This window comes from Melospiza georgiana, chromosome 19 (genome assembly GCF_028018845.1).
Source record: "Melospiza georgiana isolate bMelGeo1 chromosome 19, bMelGeo1.pri, whole genome shotgun sequence".
NCBI lineage: Eukaryota > Metazoa > Chordata > Aves > Passeriformes > Passerellidae > Melospiza > Melospiza georgiana.
This window is the reverse complement of record NC_080448.1, coordinates 8,520,667-8,542,910: the sequence shown is the minus strand read 5'-3', so window position 1 is coordinate 8,542,910 and position 22,244 is coordinate 8,520,667. Positions and strand designations below refer to the sequence as shown.

Here is a 22,244-nt window from a genome sequence, read left to right as displayed (position 1 = left end):
TTATTTAGGCCGAGAAAAGGCAAGGCTGTTCTCCTGGAACACCTTGGGACAAGGGGACAAAGAGAATAACTGAACCTGAGCAATGGGACTGCGAGCTGAGAATTAGTTTATCAGAGGTGTAACATTCCACTAATATGGACGGGAAAATTGAACATTAGAGTTCAGATAGTTTTAAAAAAAACCCTTTTTGGGGAAAAGACTTAAGTTGTGTGTTTGTCCGCTGTCTAGCGCCGGGGACACGAGGAAGGCATGCTCTGCCCGGTCTCTGTGGCCGTTCTACCCCGAGCCCCTGGGCCTGAACCGGCTCCGGGCGGGCCGGGATGTGCCGGGCTGGGGGTGCGCTGGGCTCGCGTTGTTTGGCTCCGGGGGTGCACCGGGCTCGGGGTCCGCTGGGTCTCGGGGCACACCGGGTTCGGGGGGTGCATTGGATTCGGAGTGCACTGGGCTCGGGGGTTGCGCTGGCTCCCGGGGTCCGCTCGGCCTCGGCGGGAGCCCCGGGCGGGCCAGGCCGTGCTGCGGGCGGCGCTCGGGGCCGCCGCGCTCCGCCCGCCCGGCGCTCCCGGCCGCTCTCGGCGCTCGGAGCCGCCCCGCCGCTCTGTGCCGCCCCGCGCTCGTCTCGCTGGCCGCGCTGGGCGGGCCTGGCGGAGCCATGGCGGCCGTGCGGGGCCTGCGGATCTCGGTGAAGGCGGAGGCGAGCACCACCACGGCGGAGCCGCGCGGCGCCGAGCCCGAGCCCATGGAGGTGGAAGAGGGAGAGCTGGAGACCATCCCTGTGAGGCGCTCGCTGCGGGAGCTCATCCCGGTGAGGGCCGGCGGTGGGGGGCTCGGAGGGGCTGGGTCCGGCCATTGGGGGTGTCTGGGCGCTCTGTGGGGGCTTTTGGGGGGATTGTTGGGAAAAGCGGGGATGTGGGAGCGGGGGTGTGAGGGGACTCGAGGAAGCGGGCGGGATGTACTTGGGGAGGAATGGAATAAAGGAAGCGGCGGAGATGAGAATTTGGGGTGCAGCGTTGGGTTGTGGGTGGCAGGGAGGGTGTACAGGGGGTGTTTGATGCCGGGAATAAATTCCTGGAGCAGGGAATTCAGGGACTGACCAGAGCCGGGACTGTGGGCTCTGACTAGCAGGCTTTGAGACCTTCCTTCCCCATGTTTTTCTGCCCTTTTGCACTCGTTGATTGTTTCTGTACAAGTTTTAGTAGGATTAGGTTTACCAACTAAAAAAATGGGTCAGAGTTCTAAAATCCTAAGTAATCTTTTGCTCTGAAAACTTGGGTGAAAATTGCTTTGGAAGCTAATCTTTAATTAGCTGGTCTACCAACGTGTGCTTGTGCTTTTGCACAACATGTGGCCTGAGAGACAGCATCGTGCTGCACTTCCTTCTGCTCCCTGAGTCAACCTCAGACACTGTGGGGTTTCAGCTTGAAAAACCATGTTTATTTTGCTTTTCCTTCTCTAGTAACTCTGGCCATTTGGCAGCATTAGAGGAACTTTGGTGCTGTTACTAAGAAAAGCAGTTGGATTGTGTGTGTGTTCTTCGGTCTTTCTAAACTGAGACTAACCTACTTCTAGAAATGGTCCTTTAGCCAAAGGAATTATTGCAGCACAAGTGTAAAGAGCACGTTTACTCCTAAGGAAAGGAGGAGATGTTCTTCCAGCTCCAAACTTCTGCCAGCTGACAGTGTCAGAATGAAGAGGTGCCATTTTACAGATGCAAACAATGGAGGGCACAGAATTGGGTCATTGGTCCAGGGGCTCTGGGGCTTAGTCCCTCTGAATTCAGCAGTTCTGACTGATAGAGAGGAAACTTGTAATTTTTTCCCCTCTCATTCTTCATTTTTACCCTCTCTCAGTATCAAAACAGAAATGTTTCACCTTGGGATTTGGAATTTGGGGTTGAAATAATGATAGGAATAAAAAGTTACTTGTTTAATTTTGGATGTGGCTTGGTGTTCTCACTTTCTGAGATTAAAAGCTGCAAACTGACATTTGAGTCGTCAGGTATCACTGTTAAATCTGCTCATGTTTTACAAAGAAATTTTACCCAAACCCAAAATTGTAGAAGTCTTACTTGGGAAAGATGTTTGATGACTTTTCCTGTATTACTGAGAGAGTAAAAGCTTGGCAGCAGCTGACATAGAAACTAAATTCTGTCAAAGGAAAGAATCCTTACAGTGAGGGAAGTTTGGTTCAGTTCAGTGCTTTCAGTTTCACTGACATGAGATGGGGTGAAAGTGAAAAGAGGATCTATTTCTTGTAAGAATGATCAGGTGTTTTTTTCAGTGTAACAAATGTGTTGCTTTCAGCGCTCATTGAAATTTCATGACCATTTTGCTTTGTTTCAGGACACGAGTAGGAGATATGAAAACAAAGCTGGAAGTTTCATCACTGGCATAGATGTAACCTCCAAGGTAATTTTTGTGCTATGGCTCTTCAACATTTTATCATTTTTGCCCCTGGAGAGGTAGAACCATTTCATTTCTTTCTTTCCCAGCATGCACAAAGGCTTAGTCTGGTGTTCAGGTGATGCAGCTGGCATGAATCACTGCATATTCCAAAGATTCAAAAACCTATAGTGCTTCCTAATAAAATCTGGAGAACAAGGAGCTTCTCAGCCAGTTCCCAAAACTTCACAAGTTCCAGGCAGACTGTTGCTCATGAGCTGCATAAGAGGAGCCTGAGTTGCCAGTCTAAAAAGTTCTCTGGAGCCAGCTCTCCAGTGTTAAATTCATGCTCAGAAAACAAATTCACACTTTTGTATATATTAAAAAAATAGGGGGGAAATTATATCATCTTCGAAGATTAATTTTGCCTGTGGTAGAAAGACTTCTTTTAGAAGAGAGGTTGTATTTAATATTTGTTAGTAAGGTCTAATATTTATTACTAAGGACTATAATGCTCCTGTTCCATGATGGAGTCTGTGTTGTCCAAGCCACTTTGTTTTCCATGCATCCTGATTCCCATTGCTGGATCCACACAAAAACAGTTCTGTGACACAGAAATATTTTTGTGAATTACTTCCACATTCTGAAACCTACAGGTCTCTCCAGAATTAACAGAATTATTAATACAAATCGTTGCTGTCTGGTAGATTTTAGGTATCCTCAGTGCAGTTTGATGAGTGTGCTCCTGGCTCCTGCTTGAGTGCATTGTTTTGCATTTTGCAGGAAGCAATAGAGAAGAAGGAGCAAAGAGCCAAACGTTTCCATTTTCGGGCTGAGGTGAATCTGGCCCAGAGGAACGTGGCCCTGGACCGGGACATGATGAAGAAAGGTACGAGTTCATCCAGCACTCAGGAGCAAAGATCCCTTCAGTTACTTCCTCACAGTGTCTTGACTTGATTTATCCTGCAATATTTCCTACATTCCCAGAGGTTTTTCCCCATTACTGCTGAAAGGAATCACTTGGGGGTTCTTCCACCTCCTTGTTTGCATGTTATTATTTTTTAACCTATTTGACACTTGCCACTTCACTTCTTGTCTTACCAACCCCAGGAAAGGGAAACATTTTTTGGTGTGCCTTTTTTACTGCTGCTAAATGCCCAAGATTCACCTTCTTTAAGAATTTTTAAATGCTTTGTACAAAGCCTGGAGCAGTGTGTGGGTACACGTGGAGGATTCAGTGTCCTGTGCACAGGGAGCTCAGACTCTGCTGTACACGCAGTGAAGCTGCACTGATGGCAAGCTGGAACAGAAGCCAGGAGATGTGTGCACAACAGATTGGTGCTTTTGGCACCCAGTTGGTTCTCAAGGCTTTTTTTCCAGCTGGCAGCTTGGACCTGCTAAGCTGTGGCCTGGAACAGCTCCCCATCAGGTGATGCAAGTGGAAGTGCTTTGTGCAGGGCCTTGTTTTGTTCTGGCTCTTTAGTACTTAATGATAGCACTTTGGCAGTGTTCAAAAAGGAAAAAAATATTTTTCAAGCTGTTTGGTTGCTGTGCAATCTCTGTATCTACCAGTGCTTGAAACCTCTTTTAATTCTTAATTTATTTAAAATTTTGCATTGTGGAAGAATAAACTAAGTTATGGTCTGTGTCATGCTTCACTTCAATTAGTTCCTCTTTAGTTTATTTAAAAGTATTTGCTTTATAAACTGATATGGCACTAATCTGAAAGCTTGCAATAAGTACCAGTTTTGTGTCTTTTCCTCTTTACAGCAATTCCTAAAGTAAGACTGGACACCATTTACATTTGTGGAGTGGATGAGATGAGCACCCAGGACATCTTTGCCTATTTCAAAGAGTATCCTCCTGCTCATATTGAGTGGCTGGATGACACCTCATGTAAGCAAACAGAGTATTTGTAATTCTTACTCTTTTATTTAAACCTGGTCACAGCTGTATCTCTAAAGGAAAAAAGAAAATTGTCTAAAATTATGAAAAATGTCTAAAATTATTATCTCCACCTTGATATAAATAATATATCTGAGAGAGGGTGATTGAGCTGTGCAGTTGGGCAGGTTGAGATGGTTCTGGGAGGAGGAGGAGATTTGTTGCCATATTTGTGTAGTGCATGCTCCAGGAGAAATGGGTGGGTGGAAGGAGGTGGCAGCTGGGTGTGATTTCCATAGATTGGAAAAGGAATGTGGGTACACATGGTGAGGGCTGTTTTGGGGAGTGAGATCAAAGGTGGTGGAGAGTTGTGCTTTCCTCACTGACACTGAGGCCTGTAGAAGAGATTTTTTGCTACAGAAAATGGAACTGGAATACTGTGAAACTGTCATGCTACAACCCTTGTGCCTGAAATAATAGAAAAAAAAAAAAAAATAAAGGAGCCAGTACAGGTTTTCCAAATAGCTGGAAACTTCCTGACAAGCATGGCTGAAAGCTGAGAATCAATACCTTCATTCTCTGGAGTGACCCTGGAGAAATTCTGCTCCAGTGCAAGACAAAATAAATGGTGACCTTGAAGTCACTGTGTATGACAGCTTGAAGTACTGGCACAAGCTGACAGAAAATGTGAAACCCAATGAGCCCTGGGTGGATAATTACAGTACAGAGCTGCTGGATGGACCTGTGCTGATGCATGAGCTTGGAAATGCACAGCTTAACTCTGTCTGAGACAATCTAAGGTTGTCTGTTTTATAAATGCTGCATGAGTAAATTCATGTGAAAATTAAGGCTTCAGGGTTGTAACAATACCCAGTTATGGTTATTGCACATCTTTTTTAATGGTGAATTTTCATGCTGTGTGTGAGTTACCATGTCAGCTACACTTGGTAGAAATATCAAGAAGCTTTTTCTTTTCAGCATACATTTGCATCATGGCAAAAACTTCAGTATTCCCAACTGAATTACATCTTAAGGTGATTTAGTGCAAAGATGGATTTAGTGTCCTGTGTTTCAAACTGATGAATCTGAAATGATGAAAGTTTTGGAAATTTGGCAATGGGAAGATGAGGCAGACTGAAAAAAATGTAGATTTATTAACCAATCATTGAAGTTAATACCCGGGTGTTCTTCACCTTGTAATTCTTGTCTGTTTGAGTAATTTAAGAGAGATTCTCTTTTTTTGGGTCATTGTACAGTCTTAATATCTGAATCCACTCTGCTTAACAGCAGAACAGAGACATTTGTTGCTGTATTTGTACCAAATGCAGAAAGCTTTTGTTCAAATGCTGTTTCTAAGCAGTTTTAGCTCTTTCAATTTCAACATCTATTAAATGCTTTTAATTGGCCTAATAAGTTATATTTTAGTACCATCTGCTGATGCTTAAGGCACATCCTGAATGATACTGTGAACCTGTGTACTCTATAATCTGTACAAAGTGCTGGAGCAGTCTCCTATTTCCCCCTATTTTCCTGCTTTTTGGAAAAGATTAACAGAATTCTGCAGTAAAGTCCAAGGTTCTGTCAATTGCCAAAGGGGAAAAAGATCCAGGCTCCATTCCTGCCCCCTGCTGCTCCCTTAATCACATTTGTTTGGGAACACATGGATCCACTGACCCCCATCCAGTGCCCTGATTTGCTGGTTTCAGGCAGCCTCTCAAATCTGTTGTTGTGCATTTCAGTGGTTTGTAACAAACTGGAAATTGTGTGTCCTTCAGCTTATCAGGTGTGTAAAAAATATGACCTTCCCTGCAAGAGATCTGATGGCTTTTTCTGTCATTTCTGATTTTTTTTTCATTGATTTCCTTCCAGCAGGGCAGGGGGAGATGTGATTGCTTGATGACACCAACTGCATTTGTGTTTTGTGTTTCTGTTTGTCCCAGGTAATGTGGTCTGGCTTGATGAAGTGACAGCAACACGGGCTCTGATAAATATGAGTTCCCTGCCTGATCAGGAGAAAACAAAGAGCAGAGAAAACAACAAGGAGAAGACAGCTGAAAAAACCAAGAAAGGTAGATTGAGATATGCAAATACAGCCATCATCTCATTAAATCAATGAAACTTTAAACTTGTGCTGGGGTATTGCATAACCTAAATTACTGAAGGAGCTTCTATCATATAGTTGCAGGTAAATGTATTCTGCCACTTTAAAAAAGGCTTTCATCTTGGAAACCTTTTGAAGAAGCTGCTTCTTAAAAGGTGGGTTGGAGCTAGACCAAAAGCAGTAATTCAGTCGATACTAAACGTGTTAGATGAGGCTGCCACTGAGAGCTGGTATTTATAGTGGGCCCTGGGCACAGAAATAGCTCTGGGTGATGTGCTACAAAGGCAGGCAAAGTGGGCAAAAAGCAGGTGTGAGAAAGTGGCCTATTTTTGAAATGCCACAGCTAATTCCCTTTTTGATGCACCACCATCCTTCAAGTGGATCCCTCGCAGCAGCGTGACAGTGCATCACTTCAGCAGGGTGTGTACCAGCTCTAAATTTGGCTGCTATCCTTTTAAGAAAGAAGTTATTAAAAGGTTGGTTATAAAAGAGCAGAGCAGCAAAAGTACATGTCAGTGTCGTGAACAGTCTGGTACCTCGCTGCCTTGGTTGTAAATTTATTTTCCTTTTATGTGGGGAAGTTTAAAATCAGAATTTTGCTGCCTGAGGAGAGTTTTGCTCTTAGGCTGCTGTGAGTGCTGTGGTTGGAGGTGCTCTATCACAAGATACAGAGCAAAAAAATGTTATATTTATTAACTTTTCCATGGATTTTGCTTTAAAATGCTGTATATAACTTAAATGCAAGTAGCCAATCTCTCTGTTAGATACCTGCAGTTCTTCCAAAAGCTTTTCTGGGAAATTTGTTGTTTAGGGCTTTGTTAAATTTATGGATTCTCTGAATTCACCCCCTTTTCCTGCTCCTTTTCTCCACAAAGCAGTGGCTCCTCAGCCATCCACATGACTTTAATTTTGGCCAAATGTTGATAAAGCTTCAAGTAAGACTTGTTAGGAAATTTTTGGAGATTAGAGACATTGCTTAAATGGAGCATAAACATATATATTTAATCCTGCTCTAATTATATCATCATTGCACCTCATCTGAAAATAAGAACTGTCATGTGAATTACTCCTGTTCCTCTGGAAAAGTGGGATATTAGAGAAAGTACAGAGTGTTCAATTACATCTTAAGGTGTGAGATCCATACAGATACCCTGGAGTCATCTGGCTTGGTTACATTCCTTTTTTAGATAGGAATTTCAGGGCTGTTTAGACTCTTAGGGAAGCAAAAGATTGGTCTGTGCTGTGAGAAATTTCTAATTTGTGAGGGAGAAAAATGCCTGAGTACCCTCCCTGCTGGAACCTAATTATTTTGGTTTAAATTTGGGTAATTTGTTTACTTAAATTCTCTCTTTGGTTTCAGTTTAGTTAATTGTGCTTTATTGTTTTCACTCAGGAATATTTTCAGGATCTTTTGGACAGCTGCCACTCTCTATTTTAAGTTTTTAAGTCCATTGGAAGAGATTTAAGATAAGGAACTCTGAAATATAAGAGGGAGAATTTTTTAATCTTAGGCCTATGAAATACTTTGAGATCTTTGCAAATGATATTGGCACATCACACTTCATAGCTGTCCACAGTCATTACTTTTGTATAATATTTTATTTCTTGGGGACTTTGGAAAAAAAACCACCATGAATTGTCTTACACTGAGCTAAAAAGAACTGAGGAATCAAAGTAACTCACAATTTTAACAGTTCTGGAAGCATGCTTTTATTTTTTTAGTTATTTCACAGCAAAATTAAGTCACTAAGGTTAGGGTTTTTTTCCTTTTTACTACTCTCTCTCTTAAGCTTTTGATTAATTGTTACTATTGGATATTTGCAGGCATCTGAAAAAGAGATGGAAGGAAATGCTTTAATGTGCCTTTAGTGCCTTGGCCTTGCTGATCTCTGATTTTGAACACACTAAATCCTGACAGGCAGTGCAGTTTCATTTGCTTTCAAAGAATTAAATTAATGATGCACATGTGCTGCTGCAGGCACAGGGCTCTGAATTTCACTGTGCTCCACTTTTCCATAGGCATTCAGTGCTTTGATTATTCCCTAGGCTGCTCAGGAGGAAGGAAAACACCTTCAGGCTGATTTTAGACAATGTAGGTAATCATAAATCAAATGAGGCTGACACACTAAAATGGAGCTTGGTTTTGTTTTGTTTTTTTCCCCAATTATTTTCCTTAGAAAAACAGGAGGAAAGCTCTGATGATGAGACAGAAGAAGGAGAGGTTGAGGATGACAATCCCAGTGATGTGGAGGTCAGTACAGAAGGGAAGTGGAAACTCTGCTCTGGAAGTTCTGCTCTGGCTGGGGTGAAGTTTTCACAGCATTTTAGGTTTCTATTTGCAATTCACAATTTAATTATCAAAATAAATTAGGTGGGGAGTGAGAGGGAGTACAGGTGGTGATAATCCCAATGGAAAGGGCTTTGTGAAAATAGATTTTGGGGAGTTGAAGAGTGAGCCTGGCTTCTCTTTTCTGCTGAGAGGAGGCAATGACAGAACAATAATGGAAGGCAGTGACCTTTCAGCAGGGAAAGTGCTTAGAGCCCGATGGGATTTAGGCTGCCCATGGATCTGTGGGAATCAGCACACACAGTGATGGCCTGGCAGCAATTTAATCCTCACTGCCTGAGTGTATAATAGGTGTGATTAGGGTTTCCTGTAGCAATGGCTCAGTGAACACTCCTACATCATGGATGTCTGAATTGAGTTTCTATAAAGCAGCTATAAATGAAAAAGAAATGTTTTTAGTCATTGTGTGAGGGCATGACAACCTGTTAATAAAATAATTTAGATATGAAACAGGGGAAAAAATCATTCTTTTCAATGCCTGAGTTTTGCTATTTATTTTCTGCATTTCAGTCAGTAATATAGAGTCATTTGACAATGACTGGATTTAATAACCTGAGTTAATGTTATGGAACAAGAGAAGGAAATATTTTACATATTCAGGGCAATTTACATTAAAAATTAACATCAGCTTGTCAAGAAAATAAAGCAGAGCTCATTTGAACATCATTTGAAAAGCGACTTTCTTCATTATCACTTGATTGCTTCTCTGTAAGCAACCCATTTTTGTTCAACAAAAATTTGATTTTTGAGTCCAAAATCCCTTTTTTGCCCCCAAAGTTGGATGCCCTCTCCCAGGTAGAAGAGGATTCCCTCCTGCGTAATGACCTTCGCCCTGCCAATAAACTGGCTAAAGGAAACAAGCTGTTCATGAGATTTGCTACTAAAGGTAAATGACCAAGCACCCTGAATTCACTGCTTCTTGTGCTTTTATTTGTTGGCTAATTAATGCCTCAAAGTGCCTGCTTCTTATTTATAACACTCCTTATAAAATAACACTTCTTATAAACACCTCAAAAATTACACTTCTTATAAAAGTGTGATTTTTTTTTTTTTTTGCTAATTATTAGGTGTTAAAATTTTGCCACAAATCTACATTTCTTGTGTCAATTATATCAGTTCAAGTTGTATGCAAATTATTGTACCTGGAAATTGTATTTTGGGCACAAGGCATTCTTCCCAATTCCATGGAATAGGAATGATGCCTTTTTCCAGAAGTAAATTCCACATTTTATAAATATGGATACAACTGGAGATGCCAATGAGGGATTAGTAAGAATTATTGCTAAATATTAATTTCATTTATTAATATCCATATTAATAAAATAAAATTAATGTCCATATAATTTCTGGACCATGCAGGAAGTGGCACATTCATTAAGAAAAGAAAGGTGATGAGGAAGGTGAGTGGAAACTGCAGCAGTGACAGGGGGATGTAATGCCCTGTTAAGCTGATCTCTACAAACCCAGTCTCCCTGGAATTAAGTTTCTAGACACAAATAAAGCTGTGGTGGTAGGAGAAATTCCAGAGGTGTAAGCAAAATTGAATCCTTCATGTTGGAGGGTGAAGTAATTCTGATTTTAAGGCACACTCAGTCTCGCTCTCTGTCTTTGGATAGTTATTTATTTTTATGCTGTGCTGTAAGTTATGCTCTAAGAGGGAAAAATTCCTATAATTTATGTTTTTTGCAGATGACAAAAAGGAGCTGGGAGCTGCAAGGAGAAGCCAGTATTACATGAAATATGGCAATCCAAATTATGGAGGCATGAAAGGAATTCTTAGCAATTCTTGGTGAGTATTGGACAGAGGAATTGGAACACTGCAGGTAATTGGACAAGCTAATCTAAAACTGTTTTAATTTGTGGATTTTCTATTGAGTTTATGTAGATGCTTCAAGGTAAATAATGTTTTTGCAATTATAAGGAGAGACTTTTCTCATGAAAATGAAGTTTCTATTCAGACCAGCTCTGACATAAACTTGTCTGCTGTTAAAGTGGGTGAGAATTGCAGGATTTAGGGGTCATGAATGAGCCATAATTCCTGTGGCAGGCATGTCAGCCTCTCTCTCTGCTTTCAGGAAGAGGAGGTACCATTCCAGGAGGATCCACCGGGATGTGATCAAGAAGAGGACTCTGATTGGGGACGATGTGGGCCTGACTCCCCCCTACAAACATCGGCACTCAGGTACTGGGGGACACTGGGACATGGAGGGCTGGCCAGGATCTGCAGCAGTGCCTCAGCAATCCCATGGGATCTGTGGAAGTCTTCTTAAAAAAATAAATTTAAGTCCTATTTTAAGAGTTTACAGGAAATTCCTGAGGTGGAAACTTCATTCTGCTCATTGCTTCCCAAAATAGCTGCTGCTTTTTATGTGACATTTGTCTTTTATAAAATTTAGGGCGTGGGGACTGTGGCATCAAAGGCCAAAAGAAGGGATGAATGACATCTTCAGCCTTCTTGGCAATTTGTCCCACTTGCCAAGTCAATTCTCCAAATCTCTAAATGTAGAACAATAGAGATGAGAAAATTCTATTAATTAGGCTGGAATACCTTCATCTCCTACCTAAGGTAGAAAAATAATGGGTGTAAAAATCTGACATGAGACAAGTGCAATGTGATTGGCCTGTTAAAAATACAGCCATGGATGTGACAAATCTCATGGAAGATTTTCCATGTTGGTCATGTAGTGCTGTCTGAAGAGATGTCTGAGTGCTGCTGATGACTAAATTGAAATTGTTTCTATTTAAATCAGTGTCTGTGATGAATGCATCATAATGACACCCATGTTCTTTTTGGCACTGATGCTTGCAGGACTTGAAGGGATTTTTGCAGAGCCAGCAGCTGACACATTAAGCCCTGTAAGATCCTGGGAATTGTGCTTAGCTCAGGGAGGAAGAGCTGCACCTCCTACAGGAGGCAGTTGTGCTTTAATTACTCTTTTAATTACTCTGTCCAGCTTTGTGCTTGGCCAGGCCTCTGAGGAATGAACACATTTTGTCCTGTAGCAGTTTTATGCCATTTATTGATTCCAGTTAAAATACTCTGCAAAATATTCTCTCTCTTTAGGAAGAGAGAACTAAAAGCTACAGACTCACTTATAGGAGATCATTAATTAGCGAGGTGATTTTCCTTGAGCTTTGGTTGTATAAAATTCAGTAGATCAGAATTGAGTTTGTTTCACTGCAGGCTTGGTGAATGTTCCTGAGGAGCCCATAGAGGAGGAAGAGGAGGAGGAGGAGGATCAGGACATGGATGAGGATGACAGGGTGGTGGTGGAGTACCGGGATGAGCTGCAGGCCTTCAGGCAGGCGCGGGAGCGCGGCGCCGCCCGGAGATCCAGCGCCAGCGCCTCCGACTCGGACGAGATGGATTATGACCTGGAGCTGAAAATGATCTCCACCCCCTCGCCCAAAAAAAGCATGAAGATGACCATGTATGCAGATGAGGTGGAGTCACAGCTGAAAAATATTAGGTAAAAGTTTCTTAGTCTTTAAAAGCAGCAGTGAAGAGGGATCGCGTGGTTTTAGCGACAGAGCTGCCGAAGACTGAGGTAGCAAATTATATAAAACAATAAGATATATTTATTAAAATCTATTATTTTATTATTTTGTATATTATATTATTTTGTATAGATTTTCTAACAAGAAATACAGAAACTAGGCTTTCAATAGAATTAACATGTTTTTAATACAGCTTTTTCTGCAGATCTCTCTGTCATTGCTTATTACCTGAAGTAGAATCAAGAGAAATTTATGCAAACAACCCTAATTAACAGGGAAAAATAACTCCTCTCTCTGTTATCTCTTTGCCTCTTGCTCTTTATCTGAGGAAAAGAAAATAACCCTCAGTTGTTAGTGACAAAGAGGAATTTATGTTCATTATGGGCTTACTAGCCAAAGTTTTATATATTGTAGATGAATAAAATAACATCCATATAAATCCAAATAAATATTACCACCCCTTCAATAGGGTGGTTGTACTCATTATAATGTCAACAATTTTGAGGCTGCCTTGAAATGGACACTGAGGTATTCATGGAATTACTGTTATATTTAGGATTCTGGCTTGAACAGCTTCTAAGCACTGTTTTTACTACTTTTTCTCAGCAGAGAAGTCATGATATTATTTTTTTTTTGTGATGTAATTTTCCACATAAGAAGACTTTAGAACACAAGATTGAATTTTATTTAGAGGACATCAAATCTATGATGTCTTTTTTAGGAATTCCATGCGAGCAGATAGCATAGCCACCAGCAACATCAAAAACAGGATTGGCAGCAAAGGATCCTTGGAGAAAGTTGCAGATGTGAGGCTCCTGTTGGAAGAGAAACGTCAGAATAACTCTGGGCCACGGCAGCCAAACAGCACTGTCAAATCAGGTGATTTTATCTCTCATTGCTGGGCAGAATTGTCTCTAAAATATATTTATTTCACACCTGTGCTCCACTGCAGATAAACTCTGCATTCACACGGTTTGTCCTCACTCAGAGATTGAGGTGGGAATTGCTTTGGGGAAAGAATCAAGTACACTTTAGTGAAAGCTTTTTTAGTGATGTTGATTTCCATCCATTTTCTTTGCCTGTGCCAATCTCCCCCCACTTTGTCCCTTTTAATTCGCTCCCTCCTTGAGACAGAGATTCTCTGCAGCTGAGAAACAGCACACAGGGAAGGTCCTGCCCAAAATCAAATGTGAAACACTGACTACACTTAAAAATACACATAAATACACATTACAAATGTGCATTACATGAATATGGGTGGTTTTCAATTTGGCAGGATTTATTTCTGAGCTTAAATAACTTATTTATTTAACTTAAACGTGTATCATTTCAGCTGCTTCTGACATTTTTTAACTTATCTGTCAGATAATATTACATCCTTTTTGTATTAATGAAATGTCAAAATAATGTTTGTATATTTTACCCTTTCTGCCCATTTTGGGCCTCTAACAAGTTGACACATGGTCCAAAATTCCCTTCATATTTTTGTCTGGACCCCCTATAAGATTGGGAGCATCCAGCTAAGCCAGGCAAACTTCAGAATACAAAATTCACATCAAGGGTTAAGTATCAATAGCTTTAGTATTCTTTTTATTTTATTCTGCCAAATACCAAGAAGTGGTAGAATTTTAAATCAAGGTATCTGTTACCTGAGAAGAATTGTTGAAGGCAGACCAGTTTCCATGGAATTTTCCCTCCTGCTGGATATTTACACACTCTGCTGCTACACCAGGAAAGCAGCAGGAGCCATGGGATAACTTAGGTTTTTATCTTTTGGACAGAGCACAGCTTGAAAACATGAAATGTCAAATTTATTGCCAAAACTGAAATGAAATCTGGCTAAATTGTACTGCAGAAATTTCCAGGAAATCTCAGTATGAAAGACTTAAATGAACAGGCTAAAGAAAAGATAAAAACAGAGGATCTGTCTAGTTTCAATAATGAATGAGCATAAACTGAACTGGCAGAGGTAGAGTAAATGCCACAGGATTTTTTTTTTTTTTTGTTATTTTAATCACTGAAAATATCCCCAGATGTGAGGCAGAGACTGGGAAAAAGGCCACACTCTCCAGAAATCAAAGCTCCAAGCAGTGCCTGTGCTCCTCGTCGAGAACCAATCTCAGATGTGCACAGCAGGCTGGGACTCCCCAAACAAGATGTGAAAGGCCTCTACTCTGACACCAGAGAGAAGAAATCAGGTTAGTTGTGTGCAGAAAATGTTCTGCTGCACTTCCTTTTGGTTTTGGAGTCCAAGGGAAATCCCAACAGAAACCATGAAGGGGTGAAGTTGAATGAAATTCAGGATAAATTAGCAAATGTTTGTTCAGAGCTTTGAAATCTAAATACGTGTAGGGAGGAGCTGGGGGGTTTGGGAGCAGGATTTTTATGGAGGTGGGCTGAAGATCTGCTTTCAAACTGTGGGCACCAAAACAAGTGTCAGGAATGCAGGGGCACTGGAGGTGTGAATTAAACATCCTTTGAAAATGGGGAAACATGAACAAGGCTGCCCTGAGCCTCCTGCAGCTTAATTTCAATTACTCTTCAAAGCATAATCAGTTCCATGCCAAATATTGAGGTGGGAGGAGTAGGAAGGGTTGAAGAGTTTGAAGGGTTTGTGAGTTTAATTGGTTCCTTGACTTTTTCCTCTCAGTCCTGTCTGTTTTGGTTTTTATAAAATGTTTGTTTTTCATCTGCTTAGGTAATTTATGGACCAGATTGGGGTCTGCTCCGAAGACGCAGGAAAAGACTCCAGAGAAAGCTGAAAACTCTGTGGCATCTCCAGAGGAAGATGACTCTGAGCTGCAGAGGGTTTGGGGTGCTCTCATCAAGGAAAAAGAACAGTCCAGGCAAAAAAAGAGTCGCTTGGATCATTTACCCTCCCTACAAATCGAGATCAGCCGGGAAAGCAGCTCTGGCTCAGACTCTGAATCATGACTGGGTTCACAGCCTGACCCTGCAGGTGCTGCCTCTGCAGCCTGGCAGGATCCCCTTTGCCCAGGAGCTGGACACTGGCAAAGACTCTGCAGTGAAGGTTCCAGAAGTGTTTTTGATCCTTTTCTACAACAAGAGAGGCATAAACCACTTGAAACCTAAAGCAAAGACATTTGTCTGGAGTCTGTGGCTGGCCCTGTGCTCTGCAGGGCATTGTCATCTCTGGTTGTGACAGCAAACCTGTAGTGAATTGTAGCAAAACATTTTCTCCCCTGAGCTTTGAACTAAAAAGATGAGGCAGAAATGCTCTGTGTTTTTAAGGAGACCTTTTCTGTTCTTGATGTTTTCATCATGGAGGCTTTTAACAAAATGTTTTACACACCTCATCCAAAGAACAGGGCATTTATTTCATGATCCAGATCACTGCCTTGCCCTTCTGGCTCTTACCAGCACCTTTCCTTTCCTCCTGAAGTAATAACAATAAAGCTTCCTGGGTGGGCAGCCAGCAAGGATAAAGCATGAAGGGATTGATTATCACACTGAATGTAAATCCAAGTTACACATTTTATCACAGTTAGATTCCCTGTAGGTATCCCAGTGGCACCACCAGAATCCAAGGAATCCTGCTCATTCATTTTGGTGATGCCACATTCTGCTGTAGCAGGGATTGAGATGTTCAGGACTGCAAAGTTGGATGTTTGACAATTGTGTAAATCCCTGAGGGTTTGGGGGTGTTTTGGGGTTTTTTTTGCTGTTGTTTCACGAGGAGAGATTATATCCCTGTCATTCCACCTGGATTATGTCCTGAAGCAATCCATCCAACAGCTGGAAAGCATTTTTATATTTGTGAGAATCTTCCCATTGGCCACAGTGAAAGCTCTAGTGGTGTTCTCCTCTGTGCTGTTCTATCTATGTAGAAGTGAAACAGAAAAGGAAAACTTTAGGATCACTGTCTCCTGTCAATATTTTGGATGTTCTTCCTGTATATTACACGTGGATGTGGACATGGGTGACTTGTTCCATTCAGCTTTTTTACCTGCACATTTTCACCCCTCCCTGGGTAGGACAAGGGTTTGATCAGTGTGCAGCTGCTGTTTATTTTTATTTTCATATTGCCAGTAATTCTGAGTGAGGAATAATGCAGCACATCACATTCAGGAAAACAACAGGTAGCAAAACCATTTTAATAGTCTGAAATCTGTTTGCATTGTCCTTATTCCTTGGTTCTGTCAGTCCAAAATATCTGTGAACTTCTCTTCCCATTTCTGCTTTTTAACAAGCAACTTTTTCACTTTTTATTTTTTTGCCCCTCCTGTTTTTGTACTAAGTTGAAGTAGGTTGGAGATTTCAGCAAGGAATCTGCAAAATGAACTTTTCTTGTGCTCTGTGATGTGTGAGGATAGCAGCATGTCAAATGAAAGGTCAAATGACAGGCACAGTGACTGCAGGGGCAATCTGGGGGCTGACCAGGCTTCAAGCCTTACTCTTTCCTTGTTTTGTGACACTCATCCTTGATTTTATATTTAATTATTGAATATATAAATGTCTCATAAAAGTGCTGTTGAGAGAAACGCCTGCAATGTCTGATCACTGTAATAACTCATTTTAAACGTGTGCTTTCACTGATACCCTCTCCCCAAGCTTTCCCAGAGAATCACTCCCATCTTTCCAATCCTGATAAAATTTATTTCACTGGTGTCTTTTTGCCAGCAAACCTTTGTGTTGTGTCACTGCTTTGAATCCATTTGGGACCTTTCTTTTTCCTGAAATGAATCAACACCTCATGCACCAAAGCTGGATTATTGGGAGCCCTTGTGTGTTTCCATGTCAATATTCCTAATTTAAACCTGGTGAAGGATAAATTGATGGGATTAGAGGATCTCTAGCTGATCTAAAAGATTTGTGAATCAAGTACAGGCCTGTGACCCTTAACTCTGCTTCTGCCTTCCAGGTTGTCAGAAATATGCCTTAAAAATTCCCCCATCCAGGTCAGGACTGTGCTTTTATGGTTTTGGGGGGGGTTTATGTGTGATGCTGAGCCCACAGGAGCTTAGCTGCAAGAAAAAATGAAGTTTATTGTTTAGAAAAGGTTTTGTAATTGAGTGTGCCTGGTTTTGCTTTTTTATCATGCACAGAGAAGCCTTGGAAAGTGCTGGTATCAGGAATTCTTTCCAGCTTTGGGCTTCCTTAGTTACCTGAGCCAGGGATTTGGTATAAAAATGAACTCTGAATTTTAACTCAATGCTTTTTCCTCAGCGTTTTAACTTACATCCCTTTGATCAAGAGATTGCAAAGAGAATTTTGTTCCTTTCTGAGTTCAGTTGTTCAATCCTTAGCTAATGTGATGTTTCACTCACCTCTCAGCTATCATAACCTACAAGAATTTGATGCAGAAATTGATGTTTGATAGGGGACGGGACCTGTGTATTTCACTAAAATGTGTTTATGTCGAAAATGGCAAAAAAGGAGAATGTTGGCTTTGGCTCTTGCTGCAGGATCTGAATTTTAGTTGATTTGTTATAGCACCACACTAGTCCTTCTTGTAGGGAAGTTTTTGCTGTTTGGAAAATGTAGATTTTTGATAAATAGTTCTTCAGGCTGACTGAACACGTGGTGTTGAGGGTGGAATTTTAAAGCAAAGCTGGCTTTATGTTTGTTTTTAAAACGATGGCTGATGCACTTAACAGAGGGAAAAGGACACCAAAACACCCCTATTTTCAGTTCAAGATGACACAATGAGAAAAGAATGGAACTTTTATTTAAAACCAGCTGTTCTGTTCTAAATAAAAGTGGCCTGAAATCGCTCCGACCTCTCCAGCGTTCCTGGAAAACGCAGAACCCAGGGCAGGGCGATGCTCCCAGGGGCTGTGCCCGGCCACACGAGGGTCCCTGCCCGAGGCTGTCACCTGTCCCTGCTCTGAGGTGGTTTAGGGCTTTTTTGGGGTTTTTTGGGGGGTTTGGGCCGGGTTTGGGCGATCCCCACAGCTCCGCCTGCCCCGTTCTCTCACGGCCCACACGGGCGGAAATGGGAGCCTCGGCTCCCCCCGCCTGCGGAGCAGTGGCACGGCCCGCCCCCCGCTCGGGGTGGTACGGCCCAAGGCTTTATAAGCGGCCGCCGAAAGGATTCGCGCCCTTTCGTCCCGTGCCCTTGGAGCTGCTGAGGTGAGAGCAGGCCGGGCTGAGCTCCGGGCCGGGCTCGGGGCCTGCAGGGCGGGCAGCGGGAAGGCGCAGGCCCGGTGTAGCGAGCGAAGCGCCCGTACCACTGAGTGAGCTGAAGCGCTCGCTCCCCCAGCTCGGCAGTGGTAGCGGCCGCCGGGCCTGCCTGGGCCGCGCGGGCCGGGCCGCACCATTGGAAGGGCGGGGGGGGGCGCGGCCTCGCGGCGCGTGGTAGCTCATGGCCCTCACCGCCCTCATGGTCCTTGTCCCTCAGGCCACCATGGAGGCCGCAGCGGCGCCGCGACCCCGCCGGCAGCGCCCGGACCCCGCCGGGACTGCGGAAACGCCTCCCCGGTAAGTCGGGAGGGTTCGGGGCTCGGCCGGGTTGGAGCTGTGTGTGTGGGGAGCGCTGCTGGCACGGCCTGCCCGGGGCTCCGTGAGGGCCCTGCAGGAATCGCTGCTGTGGGGAGTGCTCGGCATCAGCGCTGTGCATGGGTTTTTGTGGCGCTGCAGCCATAAAAATCAGCAATTAAAGCCCTTTTATAAATTTTTAATATAATGGACCCTTTCTGTGTCATTTAAAATTGCACCCAGAGCATTGGGGTGTTTGCCATTTCAGTTTGAAAATTGCCCTGTTGGTAAATACAGTCTTGTGAGCTGCATTCTTATACCACTTTAAGTTTACATAATTCTAAATTTCCACGTTAAGAATTACTTACAGAGAATTTCCTCATTAAGAATTAATTTAGAGAATTATTTGAGTACTAATAGTTGTCTGATGTAAATATTTCAGTGATTCATATCAGCGTAAGCACGGGTGGAAACACAAGCAGAGTTGGTCATGAGGGTCTGGTTTTGTTCTCGTTTTTCCCTGCATAAACTTATTTTATACTGCTGAAAAGCATTGTAGTAACACTTCTGCTTTTATTCCCACAGCAGAAAGATGTCGTGAAGTAAAGAGTAAGTTCAATTTTTTCTTTTTAAATTAAGGTGGGCAAAGTTGTTAAAAGAAGTTCCGGGCCTTTACAAGTCAAAAATAATTGTAAAAATTACCTCTTAAGTTAAATAAAAACTAAATAAAACTGCTTTTGTGTATGCACAAGTTAAGACTTATTTCTTCATGACACGGGGGAGATTGTACAACTGTTTAAGGTACAAGCTGGTGTTTTGAGTGATTAATTAGAGGAGTTAATGAACGGCTGTTGATGATGATAACCCTGAATAGGAAGTGCCGTCAGATGCGAGAACTGACGATACCCTGGTTCTGGTCTGAAATGCAGCTACACACAGGAGCTCAAACCTCCACATTCACCCTCTAGAGCCAGCAGGCAGCTTTGCTGTCCCTGCAAACATCTCACCTTGTCCTTCTGTCCCACTTCTCTGCAGAGCTGGGCCTTCCACCTGGCTGTGACACAGCAGCACGAGGAGCAGCTGGGAGAGGTGGCTCTGATGTGAAGGTGAGTGATGGGTCTCAGTGCATTATACAGAGTTCTATACCAGGTGAAATGTCAATTTAGGGTGAGGTTTATAGGAAATAAGGAGCTTGAGTCTGTGTTCCTTAGAATTTCAAGCCTAATCTTTATTTTCTGATGTGTTTAGGTAGAGCCTGCAGGGCTGTGCTGGTGGTGATGTCCCCCCATTGATGGGACAGCTCTCCCCGAGTCCTGTGGAGGGCACTGGGACAGCAGAGCAGGAGAATCTGCTGGGTGAGTTTAATATTCATTGTGCTCTTAGCTGAGTGTGGTGGCTTTTGGCTGCAGCCTCAAAAAGAGACTTAATTGTACATTTAGAGCAGAGTTTCTGTTGTAAATGTATAATTAATGAAGCTCTAGGCAAAAAATGCAGTAAATGTGTGAGAGCAGCTGTTTCTGCACTGCAGACACACATAAAGGTCTGTTCCTGTTCCTGCCACAAAGTGTCAATTTCCTGTGATATCACATGATGAAACTAACCCAAACTTGCTGGAATTACCGGCAGATTGACTGGTGGTGAGCAAAAGGTTTTCTGATGATATCTGACTCATTAACAAATGCATTAATGAGGATTAAAGCTGGTTACCTGACCCTGCTCCTGTGTTCCAGGTGGTGCTGCTGCAAACATCTCTGAGGCACAAGGACTCCCAACAAAACACCTGGGCTTGAGGAGTTTGTGTAGACAGAACATTTTTCTGCCTGTTACAAAGTGGTAACAGTTCAAATGTTTTATTACATGTACATTAAAATAATTCAAAAAGAAAGAACCACTGTTTGGTCACATTACTGCAATAAGAAAAATGGGCACTCCTATCATGTGCTGTAAGATGAAGATGTAACCAGAGTGAAAAATTTTCACTGCAGATGATGCCAGTGGGTTTTAGGGTGGTAATGAGAGTTTAAACAAGACACCAAGAGTGTAATTAATTACTGCACAGATTAATTAATTACTGCACAGATCAGCCCTTCAGTGCTCTGACAACCAGGGCAGCAAATGCAGCTGCTTCTGTAGCTTGTTTGCAGGCTTGCTGTTTGTCATTTTGATCTCAAACTTGAATTTAAAGTCTGCTGCAGAGGCAAAGTTCAAGGGTTAGGGGGAATCTTGGCAACTTGGAGATGCTTTACAGAGTTACAACCCAGTGTTTGAGGCCAAAACTCCCAATTAGCTTAATTATATATCAGTAGAACTGGCAGGTTCTGCACTTCAGTGCTCCAAACATCCAAAGTGATGGTGCTGAGCCTTCTGCCCACCTGGTGTCAGCAGTGAGGGTTTTAGGGTGAGCTTTTTGCAAAGGCTTTTTGCAAAATTTAATGAATAATTAAACTAATTCCTCACAAGCCTGTGGTCACTGCACAGCTCCAAGTGGGAGAGCTTGGGATTGTTTTGCCTTCCCTGTGCAGTTCAGCTGAAGATCTGAATTGTTTTTCATTTTGATTTTCTGACTGGAAGCTGCTGTGACCTGGTGCTGCTCGTGTGGCATCAGGGCAGTGTCCCTGTCCCTCCAAAAGCACAGGTGGCTGTGCTGCCTCAGGTGTAAATTGCATGAAATGCAGAATTTCAGGAATTTCTCTTAAAGTTAGTGTTCAGAAAAACAGGCTCAGGGTTTTTCAGAGTAATCTGGTTCTACAACATGCAGGTAAATGAGTCTGGATTTTTTTTCCTAGAATTGTTAGTGAAGTACATGCAGGGCTTAATAAAAACATTCAGCCTGGGCAGTGGAGTAGGTAAAACATGTTTGGAATTAATTAGTTGCTCTTAATCTGAAAGGATTTGAGCAGGATGAAAAACAGGTTACTCCTCTGCTTTATTAAAATTCCAAATCCCATTCTGTTCCCAGCGTTTAAAGAACCAAAACTTATTTTTGCCTGATTTTACGAGCTTGTGTATTACAACATGTTTGTATTTCTTATGACATACACTGGGAATAGAAATGGGTTTAAAGCCCTCAAAAACCACAAACATCCACCTCTTTTCAATGTGAATCTGCAGACCATGGAGGTAAAAGCAGCCACATGCCCTCAGCAAACAGAAATAATCAGCAAATTGTTTAATGAGCTGTTTAATTTGCTCAAGGAAGGTTTGCTGCAACTTGTTTTAAAGTTCTTGCTTTCTAATGTTGGAATTCTCTCATTAAAGCAGAGCAAAGTTGATCTGGGAAAACTTGAATATTGAATTTACCTGAGTTTATTGAGGGTGCAGTTGGTATCTGTTAGAGATAAATATTCATGAGTTTCATTTTAGCATCACTTGTTTATTGTTCTAATCAAAACCAAAGTTCCTCAGCAGGAATCCTTTAGCAGGCTGGGGTTTTGCTGAGATTAATGAATGGAAAATGTTATTTCTGTTAGAAAATGGTGCCTTTCAAACATAACAAATGTCCTCAGTGTTTTACTGTGATTTTCCAGGGGAGCACAGATAATTTCATGGTGCTTGAGGGGAAGGGAAATAAAACCATTCTGTTTTGATTACATTTGGA

General features: G+C 42.3%; 1 protein-coding gene, 1 long non-coding RNA gene and 2 other non-coding genes across 5 annotated transcripts; all 4 read left to right on the top strand.

Annotated features, from left to right (window-relative positions):
* Window positions 1-638: 638 nt before the first annotated feature.
* NCBP3 (nuclear cap binding subunit 3) lies at window positions 639-17,899 on the top strand. Its single transcript, XM_058037362.1, has 13 exons — window positions 639-802; window positions 2,340-2,405; window positions 3,162-3,267; window positions 4,149-4,274; window positions 6,203-6,331; window positions 8,541-8,614; window positions 9,488-9,596; window positions 10,400-10,499; window positions 10,786-10,892; window positions 11,895-12,180; window positions 12,930-13,087; window positions 14,242-14,406; window positions 14,907-17,899. Exons 1-13 carry the CDS (start codon window positions 650-652, stop codon window positions 15,140-15,142), a joined length of 1,815 nt encoding a protein of 604 aa, XP_057893345.1. The 5' UTR covers window positions 639-649; the 3' UTR covers window positions 15,143-17,899.
* A 354-nt stretch (window positions 17,900-18,253) lies between these two features.
* On the top strand, window positions 18,254-20,531 carry LOC131091353 (uncharacterized). 2 transcript variants are annotated; one of them, XR_009115386.1, is made up of 6 exons: window positions 18,254-18,301; window positions 18,570-18,649; window positions 19,232-19,255; window positions 19,682-19,752; window positions 19,895-20,001; window positions 20,377-20,531. It is a non-coding gene; the product is annotated as an uncharacterized LOC131091353 (long non-coding RNA). The 2 variants fall into 2 exon arrangements; XR_009115387.1 differs by having other exon boundaries at window positions 20,175-20,531.
* LOC131091700 (small nucleolar RNA SNORD49) lies at window positions 19,497-19,570 on the top strand. The gene has a single exon (XR_009115415.1). It is a non-coding gene; the product is annotated as a small nucleolar RNA SNORD49 (small nucleolar RNA).
* On the top strand, window positions 20,232-20,305 carry LOC131091704 (small nucleolar RNA SNORD65). The gene has a single exon (XR_009115419.1). It is a non-coding gene; the product is annotated as a small nucleolar RNA SNORD65 (small nucleolar RNA).
* Window positions 20,532-22,244: the final 1,713 nt, after the last annotated feature.